Raw genomic sequence first — 12,045 nt, forward strand, 5'->3', positions numbered from 1 at the left:
TCAGGCAGTGATCGATAGGGATGACAGCCTTTTATTGGGCAGAGACCGGGTTCATTATTGCCACTCTCCATCACTCCTCATCAATAGCTTTTAGAATATCCTCCCCGGCTGAATAGTTTGAGAACTATTCCCTGGAAGTAATATTTAAACAAATAATGTGTATCATTTATTTACCCATGATTTCTGTGAAACATGTCATACTCAGATGGATACACATTAAATTATATGAATGATAATAGTCAAAGGATTATCTTATTCTGACCCGGTCAGCTTATAGGTCACATTCAAGATACAGCGACAGCAGAGTTGGTAAAAATGCAGATTAATGCTTGGGCATTCTATGTTTTTTCCTCCAAGTCGCACTTGATGCCTCCCAGGAGTTTATGAATGTCACAGATTGTATTACCGAAGGAGAATATGCATGCTTAGCCAACCTTTCATCAAAAAGGAAGGGGGGGGGGAAACAGTGAATGAATAAATAGATAAGTAAATAAATGAGTAAATAATCAATTTACATTGTAAGAGTTTGGTGTCAATGAGCAGCTCCAATGACAGGAAAAGCACCACCAGGATGACACAGGCCACAAGGATACAGTTGAAGCCAGCGCTGAGCAGACAGACCTGCCACAGGGCGACTCGGCGGCCGCAGCATGGCTTCAGCCAGTTGGACCTTTAGACACAGGACAGCAGCAGAGACAGAGGGAAATGTTAAAAAAAGACTGTATATTAGGTAACCGCAGTGATTTTTTTTTCATTTCAGTTCATGTATAGATGTTGGCGTCACTTTTTACTTTATTTACCCTTTTTTTTCATCTCATTTTATTTGTATTTCACCTTCAGTAAGATAAAATCTGGTTTAGGGTGCATTGCTACTTGTGCCCTCTGGAACACAAAAAGGTTTTCTGATTCTGATTCAATAAGATAACAATCTGCTTTCTGTGATTACAAATGAAATATAGCAAGCAAAAAGGAAATCCACTTACATGACATGGCTGCACAAGTACATTTTGAATTTGCAGTAAACCAAGTAAACCATGATTGCACTAATTTTCAGGTAAACCCTGTTGTTAAAAGAAAATTCCAGTTGCATTGAACTGAATATTTGAAGTACCCAGTCTGACCAATAGAGGACGTTAGTTTACAAAGGCGCTGTCCATTAATAAGTATGGTTTGGTGTCAGATAGAGCAAAGGGGTAAGTGTGGTCAGAGACAGCATTGACAGGGAAAAGGACAGTGAAGCTCTGTGAACTAGTGACTTGATCATCATGAGTGGAATACTGATGACTTCTCTTTTACATGGCGATGAAGGGAATCACTGTAGTGAATGCTGCTCCTGGGGGAAGATTTCAAATCCAGCTACATCGTCGGCTTAAGTCCGGAACAGGAGTTACACATTGTGATATCCTAACAGAATTTGACTTAGATGCCTGAATCGTCTGACAATCAATTGAATTCTTTTTCAATTGTGCCACCTTGAATTAATTCAATACTATACTTATTTATGAGTTTTAATATGTCTGTATAGGTTCTCTATCTTCAAGATCAAAAGTTTTAATATTTTGAGGATTCAGCAAGACGGTTTGTTGATATATGATGAGAAGGTGGACACGTCAACAAGGCATTTTCCCAGTTCTTTTGCTTGAGAAGAAAGTTGGCCCGTTCCACTAACTTCCCCTTAACCCTGCCTCAGCATGAGGAAGGCGGAAAACGGCGAGACAGGAAGTAATGTACATGGTTTGGTGAGTTTGATACCAAAGTAAAACTTTTGAAGGCCAAAAGGACTTCTCATAAGAGTGATGTTGTCGCCTTGTTATTTTAGTTGGCTGTTTTTTGTTTTTTTTTTCAACAGCAAATTTTCCAGGAAAGTATATGACATGGGTAATTTAATGTCCGTTCACATTAAAACTGATCTGGGTTATGTGGTTGATTTGGCTGAAATATTCTCAAGGGCAATGTTATTTACGTGTCACCTCCCCATTTCTGCATGCTTACTTTTGCTCGGTCTCAAACAGATCACACGTGTCTCTATAAATTCACAAGTATCTCTTTGGCAGGTTGATTGGGATAAAATGTTAATGTCCACACCGCAGATAATATACTTTAATACCACTTAATTGTAATGATCAAGCATCTTTTGAGAACAATTGGGATATTTTTGCTCTCACGAATGAGTCTTCCTACAGCTTAGATGTAACTTAAGATAGTCATTGAGATCAGATGCAAAATATCCCTGAAGAATAAAGTGCTAAACAGCAGAAAGAGACCATTTGTATAAGACTATCTACAAAAGAAATTCTCAGAGCCCTTGGTTTTTCCGAGGGAAATATTGGTTCATGCCTGGCACACACAGGCACCAGCCTGTAAACATTGCACAGCTAATCTAAAAATGGAGCCATGTTGATTCTTCCTCCAGGCTTTGGGTGGGGTCGACATGTATGAACACTCCAGATGGTGTAGAATCTGCTTCACCAGAATCTTGCCGAGACACTGTGAATGCCAGGTATTGCGCCATCCTGTGTACCAGCTTAAATGCCAGGACGCCTCCGGAACCTTGTCTACAAGTTTTAGGCGCAGATGGGATGATATGTATGGCGATTTATCTGCCAAAATTGTAATATTTGGATACAAATAATCTTGAAAACATACAAAAAAGACGACTGCGATTTTAAAAAAAGTACAAAAAAACAAACCTTTGTCATAATTCACAATTACCTCTTTTGCAGCTTTTCAACAATTACACAAGAAAAATCTTTTAAATATCAAATCATCACCAGGTATTTCCTCATATGTGACACCAACTCTGGCCATTCCGAAACATGAAGTAATCATCTCAGTCAAAAACATTTTCTCCTGTTGGTGAAGTGAATTTTTGAACTTCACTTTATGGAATGTGGGACCTACAGAGTTTTACAGACATTGTTAAATTCATTTATTGAGATCTATAGTTGCTAGTATTGCAAAATGGCAATACTCTTCATTGGAAAGCAGGATACATTTGGTGTCCAACGGTTAAAATTCCGATGTTAAACATATCGGTATATTCAAGGAAGGAATAATATTATAATCACCTGGAAATGAGGAGATTGATCACAACATACATGTGACTTTTTTAGATTATGATTCACAAATGCATAAAAAAAAAGACGATCATTTTACTGGGATATTTGAAACAATCTTGATTAAATCAGCCAACAGACACAATCACTTGAACAGGAAGTGATGTGTTTTAAGCCAAACATACAACTCAATATTCACTGGCTGCTTCTGATGTGGTTGACTAGAGCAGCTGGAAGTTGATTCTGGCCTGAAGGCCACCTTGACAGTAGTGGTTGGATGTGAGGAGAATTACTCAGTCACCTTCTAAAGTCTGCATTTATATCAGACCCATGGGACTTGGACCATTGAACCTCCTCTAATAACCGTCTGAAGCCATTTTCAACATACTAACCACCTTATTTACCCCAAATTGATTTAATATAATGAGTTGAATATTTGATAGTAAGCGTTTTCATTCTCTAAATAGTTTATAAGGACTATCTACATAGAGATCAGAGAGGCACATCCAAGCAAAATTGGGTTAGGTCTACAAATTTCTAAGCTCTATACATATAATTTCTTGACCCTGTCACAGGGCTTCATTATCATGGACCTTTTTTTATTTTGCATATCTGCATGGATCAGTGTCAAAAAACATTGGCTTTTTGTTTTTGATTTTTTTTTTCTGTTTCTTTTAGCTTCTATTTTAGTCTTTTTTTTCCCACAGCAAAACAATTGGATGTTATTTATATGGTAAAATACCATTAGTGAATTGAAAATGAAACCTTTAAAATCCACACAGAATAACATTAATGTGTTTGTAATGGAAGGACAAACAACCTCTGTATCAAATTCTCTATCAGAGAGCCTCCAATGTCAGACGATCCAATTTTTCAAGGCAGAAATTAAATCGGTTATTTAGAAAAAGATAAAATATATCAATTCCTGGTACAAAAATTGATCTGTGTACCACAAGGTTGCGGATCATAAGGATTTTTCATTCAATACATTCAATTCATTCAATAAAATGTAGCACATTATATAATGTAAAACAGTACTTATCATTGGCTTATTCAGAAAGGTGTTCAATTGTCGTGTCCTAACTTCAAACCATGCCAAACCCAGCTCAGCCCGGAGGGAGCACAGTCAGACGCTGCTAGTGACACATGGAGTATATTAATGAGTCTTATTTAAGCAACAGAACAGGAGCAAATGTTATTTCTCTGACCCAGTCAGCCCTGTCAGCCTGACAGAACCACCTGGCTCAAGTCACTGTAGACAAGCACATATAAGGACAAGGTCACCCCTGAAACTGGTAGTTTTTAAACTCCCTTAGTAATATGGGTTTTTCACGCTTGTGTTTTCAGTGCATTTCATTTATTTCTCCCATTACAGTCTGATTTCACTATATTTTTTAGTGAATTGTTTAAGACTTTGTCCTTTGCTCCTCTCCCCCTCTCAATCTTCTCTGCACCCGGTGTGTGTTGCAAAGGCTGATAGAGCTGTCAGTGTTCCCCACTGATGTTGAGATTGAGTGGGGCTTGACGGGGAAACAGATGAGGCAGATTAAATCAGGGAGGTAATCGATACCGGCGTGTCAAGTGAGACTATAAGACTCACTGCACTCAAAGGTCTCAGCAGATAACAAAACCGACTGGTCCGTAAAGGCACCCAGAACATCAAATATTACATTTTAAGTGATAGATATAAAACCTTTTCCACTGAAAGGCAGACTTCAATTCTCGAAAGTCAGTTGTTTCTATTCAAGATAAATTCATCATAGACTTAGACTCTAATATCAGGAAGTTGCCCTTTGGAAAATATAAAAAATAAAAAATAAGCACGATTATTTAATGCATGGTTACCCCCTTTTCATTCCCCAAAATTCCAGCATAGTAGTGTTGGGAACCTAAATAGAGCCCACAGGCCCAAGCAGAGTTGAAGTCTCAGGCTTACAGATGGAATCACACCGTTGATTTATTCATTATTCATTATTTAAGACGGAGTCTGAACTAAAAACACAGGTATAATATAACCTCTGTAATGGTTGCATCAATTCTGCACACAGCTTGGTATCATGGAAGTGATTGTGAACTGAACCCAGAAAGGTTAGGAAAACCTTTTACTTTTGAAAACCTGGTCAGATAGACTGATTTCAAGGAGATTGCCAGGCTAAGAAAGTTTTGGAAAAATCACAGTGCATTTTGTCAAGATTCACAGCTCTCAGACACCCTTAGTAGGGAACATGTTTAACAACATGTCAGTTCAAAATATTGCCTTACTCATTTGAGTCTTGAAGGCCAACAAATTAGTGATACCAAATCATAGAAAAGAATGAGTGATCATGAAAGTTGTTTTGTATCTGAGAACTGATAAGAAAAGTGTGATTATGCGGACTGAAGCCGACTCTTGATTTGTAACAGAATGGCAAATACAAAAACATGTATCGGGGTTAACCGGTCACTTACTGATTAAAACATAGAATATCCAAATATGATCCCAGGAGTAGGAGAGAGGAATACAGGCATAACATTTTCTCCCTCCCAGGGGGAAGGTTTACAAGTGTCTTTTCAAGCGTCTTAGCACATTCAGTCTCATTAGACATCTATGACAAAGCCCATGCTAGACAGCCAGCATCCTGCCCTAAAAACAAATGTGTCTCCAGCTGGCTTCACATTTCAACAAACATGGCATGCATATACCACGCATGCAAACACACACAGTAACTTAAGACTTCCTGAGGCCAATGTGAAAAAACTGGGGGAATGCTAAAAAGGCCAAAAAAAAAACATGCTGAATAATTACATTCAGACAGATGCAGGTAACTAATTTTACATTTGAATGTTTCCCCATTATCAATGCCTGCGCTCCACTGATCACAGCACATCAGTAAGAGGGAGGTAAACGCCACACTGCCACAATTTGTCTCACCGGAAACTCAGGCAAAGAACTGAATGATGAGCTTTGGACAAAGGATTTGATTCTCCAACAACTAAAATGTTTTAGTTTTTTATTATTCCAATGTGCGCTTTTATGAGAAAACCGACAGAATTAAGTCATTTTTGAAATTGTCACATTATAAATGACAATGAATCGTTTACAATATAACTGTACCAACAAAAAAAAATCTCCATGTCGATTACACTATTTCTGTGGTATAATTATTTGATGCTAATAACATAATCTTTAACCAACCAACTTTGTCTGGTAGAATAAGCCCCTTTGTCACTGGAAGAGCTGCACTAAGAGGATTTTGGGGCTGAATGTGAAGACTGGGTTAATTTAGCTACGTATGTGTGGTCCAGGTACCATGACCGTGTATCAGCAACACAAAGAAAACATTTAACACTGTTGCCACAGTAACTGTCATGGAAAAATACTAAACAGGCTTCAACACATTGGACCCACCTTAATGCAGTTGACACCAATATATAGTTTGTTTTATTCCTGTAAGCATATAATAGACTGTACCAAACAATGATTGATGTATGATTTGCCTTGGGTATGAACAGCAATATATAATAAACACTGTAGCAGATGTTGTTTAACATGTGGTGACAGAACTATTTGAATGTTTACATATAAAAAAATCACTGTGGTGCACGGACTAATGAAATTTATGACTTCTATCACTAGAAATTTACTAAAAGTATTATTATTAGTATTTGGACAAACACACACACACATACATACATGGGAAAAGAACTATATCATTGATGTGAAGCTGAGGGGCATTTAAAAGAGTAAAAACAAAAACAAGGCTGTATTAACATTTGGCAAAACAGGATAAATAAAATAAAATATACAAAATTAATAAATTAATAAAAAATTAAAAAACAAAATTGGTTGCTGTAAAAGACTTGCCCATATTTCTTGAGGAAACAGAGAGAATATTTTAATAGACAAAGAATGAATGTTTTTGCTACTTCCCTGCATGGGCCTGCAGCCATCCCTGTGGCAGAGGAATTAGGAAGCCTGGGAGATAACAGACAGGCCAGTCACTCCCCGGTCACAGTCTCAGACAACTTCCTGTGCTCTCTAATTAAATCAGGCCAAATTGACTCGACCGGGTGAAAGCCTTCTGAGAATCCATTATTTCAAAAAGCATGTCTACAATATTTAACTTTTTTCAATCTTCAAAAAAAGGAGAAGACGCATATTGAGTATAAATGATGGGCCAATATTTGCTTATCAGAGTAGAATGACATTATTATGAACTCTACACGGCCCAAGCAGTTCCTCTGTGTGACTCAGTCGTGCGGCAGAACGCAAGACGGGTGATGTTAAACCTCACAACAGCGTTCATCTCCTGGCATGTTAATACATTTCCAAAATAGTAAATACTGTGAAATGCTTTTAATGTTCCTGTCAAAACAAATTGCTTATCATACAACTGAGACATGAATATCTGACAAACACTTGACTGCCACAAAGTGCCAATGAAAACATCAAGCAAATCCCAGATAAGTTCCTTTTCCGAAAAGAACTTGTAGATACGCCAGCAGATTTTTCCAACACAGAATATTTGGACCTTTGGCATGAAAACTGATGAATGGCAAAGTATAACATTGTTTTTTTTTTTTCCTTTTTTTTTACCCCTTTGCCTACAATAAATTTAGACGAACCATCTGGTCTCGGTACCCTGGACTCCTTGCTCATTTAGAACAGCCATATCAGCAACATATGCTTCTGTTTCCATGTCTGGCAACTACACGCATACCCATGGGACAGGAGGTGGCAACATACCACTGCTCAGGTGTGAGCTCATAATGGCACTGGGGTTTGGCCCAGTCTGGCAACTTGAATCATCAACACTGCATTTTTTTATAGGCATTGATCCATTTCCTGATTTCCCCATTTCCTGTGGTTCCTGTCATAATGTCACTGTTGGTCATACCATTTGTATGTGCCCAATATCCCGGACAGAGTGGCAGCACTCTTGCTAAAGCAAGGTGTGTAAAAAGTTATATGGGTTATTTTGGTGTTATGTTTGGCATACATTTGGATTTCATTCCAGATTTTTTTTTCCTATAAAAGCACTTTTATCTCTTGCTTAACTAAGTCACACGCAAGCAGAAGCCTACATAAATGCTTCAAAAGAACCCTTCGACCGAAAAAAAAAGTGAGCTAACAAACAAAGCCAGCTTGATGACTAGGGGGGGTGTGGGTGGCCATGAAAGTGCTGAACACAAGCCCACGCCACCTTGGTCCTCCCAGCATTTTTCCTAGACAGGAAGATGGATGGGCCCAACACTATTAATAACTACACTCCACTTACTATGGCGCCAAAACTGCTAACACTGCAACTGCCCCCTGATGCTAGAACAACCACCTCCCACAATGTCGCCCACTTCTCTCCTGATAGAAACACAGTGTCAAGCAACAATGCAATAAATGGATTCTGGAAATCTCCAGCCTGTCCACCTTTCATCCCTCACTCAATGACCATGAACCTGGAGGTACCTCAGGTGTTGTTGCCATGGCTCTGGTAGTTTTGGTCAGTGAGATGTTTGGATAAGTGTGATGGACACACAGAACAATGCGCGTTATGGCAATAGAATGGGTCTTTTCCCGGCCTTCGTTCAGTCGATGATTCAGATTGGCATTCACTTTTAGAAATCAGTGAGTATGGGATGGGATATGATGTGAATCTATAGGCAGACAGAGGAAGGCAGAAAATAGGAGGGACAGAAACTAGAGAAGTTACTTACTGGGCGTAAGGTAGTGAAAAAGAAAGAGACTATCTAAATATATAGGAGCATCATTGAAGGAATTCCATTGTTCCTAATGAGGTGTGACAGCCTGGTATAAATTGGAATATGAAGTGAACCATGATTATAGCAGATTAGATAACAACCACCGCACAGAGCAATGAGAAAAATCTTCAGGCCTGGCCTTTCTTCTTCTCCCTCTGTGTTTAATGTTGCTGTTTGGTGGTTTTCTGTTCATGAATGCCCATATACTTCTATGTGAGTCAATAATTTGTTATAATGTGAAGTGAAGGCAGCATACAATTCAGGAGATAGTGGTAAGGTCAACTCCACCTTCACAATGCTACAGGCTGTGATATGCAAACATGCCTGACAGTAGGTGCTTCATCACACAGTGACAGGTTGACACAGGAGCCTTTTCTCTTGATTAATCCCCCTACCTCACTTCTTACTATAAAAGGTGATCTAACCTTAGTATTGTCAAAATGTGACGGGACAAAGCTTTTCATCGTTGACGTTGGCCATGAAGGTCATGCATTTTGCAAAATATCTTTAATTCAACAAACCACCACAAAAATTAATTCCATCTCGCCCGAAAAATAGAAGCGGTATTCGATACAGAATGTGATCACATGACTATTTGCAATGAATAAACATTTAGCTACTTTCCAGTATGAGCCTGGGAGTCATCAGACAGGCTAATGATTCCACAGTCACATACTCAGACAACTTCCTGTATCTGGCCAAACACTTCAAAATGCAAAAAAAATTTAATAAAACATAGGCCTGATGTTTAATCATAGCATCCACCAAATAAACTGCAGATTCCACCCTTAACAGGCTGACCCTTTCCACCTTTTTTTTTGTAATGTTGTATTTTATGAAATCCTGCTGTGTTAGTTTAATGTTGAAGTGTTTTGCAAAATTGCATGTTTCGTGAAATGTTGTGTTTTATGAGATTTAGATGTGGAGCAGTTTATTGTGTGCAACCAAATGTTCTGATAAAATAAGATAAGATAAGATAAGATAAGATAAGATAAGATAAGATAAGATAATTCTCAATCCTACAGCGAGGTAATTGCATTAAATGCAAAACAAGAGGAATATCTATGTTATCTCTTCAATAGTATTATTATGGTACAACACATTCTTTTTAAGTTAATGAGAATTTAAAACATATTACAAGAAAATAATGTTAGTATATCTAACATACATTTGTTTAGAAATGAAACTGAAAAATGACTCGCCGCCAGACATTCTTACAATGCAATTCAAAGTAAGGAACTGTTTTTGAGTTGATGAAATACTTTTAGAAGTACAGTAAGAGTGCTTGTTCTGCAAAATTCTGCTGAAAATATGTCTAAACACAGCTTCTTCAAAGACACTCCTCCACCGTCTCAAAAAAAACAATGAGCTCACCAATGGAGGAAGGGAAGGCAGGTCAGTGGGGAGACTTATTCTCTAAGGCAGAGTCATTAGAGCAACCCCTCCTTTACGAGTCTTTCTTTACAGATTTAAATTGCACTGCCAAAACCACTGTCTAACCTTTTTTCATTTTATTTCCCATCATGCTACAGAGCTATAAAAAGGTTCATTTCCCTGGCCTCATTCCCCTAAAGGTGAGTTTAGCAATCTTTTTTTTTTTTTTGCGATGTACTTTCTCAATAGAACTGTTCTTCCTAACTACGGAGAGTAAACCTTGATATTTCTTACTCACTGTTGTAGCACAACACATTCTGTGATGTCAATGTAGGGATTTAATTAACATCCACCCACTGAAAAGAGGCTGTTGTAAACCTTGATGATGGTGCACCGTCATGGTGTTTGTGATTTGAGAAAGCTATTGGCAGCTGCCTGTTTTAAAGGCAGATTGATTCTGTAATGCAAGGAGGCACAGATGTCACCGCTGAAAGCCCCATGGTGCTGAAATCTACAGAATAAAATAGAATTTGGTCCTGGAGGGCAGCGGGCTGACATAGTGAAAGATGCATCCACCCTGTTTCACTCCAATGTTGTTGCTGTAATTTCAGAGTAGGCTGAAAATTCATACTTGCTGAGAGATATGGAAATGGATGATAAGAAAGCCTCCATGAAACACACTCAATGAAATCTTTAATCTGCATATATTTGAGCAATAAATAAGAGGTCTGTTGGTTGATAGTATTCAGTATGTTTTGTTTGTACAACAGGTGCAGTGCTGCCTTTCTGGCTTGGTCTTCTTGTGCAAAGGGACAAAACTGTCCATTTTTTCATTGATTCATTCATGTCTTTACTGCTTATCCTGCACTCATTGGGGGCTGGATCAATACAACCATTCACTCTCATTTAAACATCTGGGGAATTTAGGGTCTCCAATGAGCGTACTGCATGTTTTTTGGACTAGGGAGGAAATGGGAGAACCCAGAGAAAACCCAAATTACCACATTTCTATGGGCCACTTGGGAATATTTTTATATGGATCAGCCTCTAGTACTTTATGTCCATCTAATCATTGCAATGACTGCGTTAACAATTTATCATATTTTCAATCTTGGGGCACACAACTGAATTTATAACAGTATCTATTTAAAAGTCATCGGACAAAGTACTGTCACAATAAATCTAATATCATTTCAGGGTAAGAGTTTGATCGGAAAAGTGTTACTTCCGATAATAGATATTTGCACTTTGTCGGAATTTGCTTGCAGCATGATCTAGACAGATAACAGAGTGTGATGATGGCATGAGAACTGGCACTGTAGTTATTTCTAGACATTCCTGATCTTCACGCATTTCATATGCAGGTGACGGAGATGTGTCATGTGACCGGAGCCAGACAATGGCATTTGGAGACGTGTGTGTGTGTGTGTGTGTGTGTGTTTATGTGTTAGTATGTCTACTTCTGCTTGAAGAATCTGTGTCCCTGATCACACAGTTATGTCACAATCAACTCAGCAATTTTAAACACTATTAAAATCAATTTTTGTAAGACCATATTACACTGCACTGTGAAAGTGTGCACGAGAAAATGGAGGTGCGACTTCTTAATTTGAGTCAAAGTGGGGACGGGGCTACCTGTTGAAGAGTTGTGTTGATATGAAATTTTATTTATCCAACAGTAGAAACAGAAGTATAAGATACAGCAGCACTTTTTTCCCGATTCTCTTTCTCCTACAAATCTACAGCTGCATCCCATGATAACATCACACAACCATATGATCAGCCATCACTTCTCTAATCAATTTCAGGCCCATTGCGTTTATAGACACTGTTTTATAAATAAGGTAGTCGCAAAGATTGCACAGAGCACAGTCCAATG

General features: G+C 38.3%; 1 protein-coding gene across 1 annotated transcript in view; it reads right to left on the reverse strand.

Moving 5' to 3' along the window:
• Positions 1–12,045, reverse strand: part of LOC147217963 (transmembrane protein 266-like) — a 40,118-nt gene that overhangs the window by 13,396 nt on the left and 14,677 nt on the right. Inside the window, exon 4 of the mRNA XM_086174836.1 lies at positions 516–670. Coding sequence (XP_086030962.1) covers positions 516–670 — 155 coding nt within the window. The remainder of the gene's footprint in view (positions 1–515; positions 671–12,045) is intronic.

Source organism: Fistularia commersonii, chromosome 27, assembly GCF_037954325.1.
Source record: "Fistularia commersonii isolate RoL2024-O1a breed Wild chromosome 27, RoL_Fcom_v1.0, whole genome shotgun sequence".
NCBI lineage: Eukaryota > Metazoa > Chordata > Actinopteri > Syngnathiformes > Fistulariidae > Fistularia > Fistularia commersonii.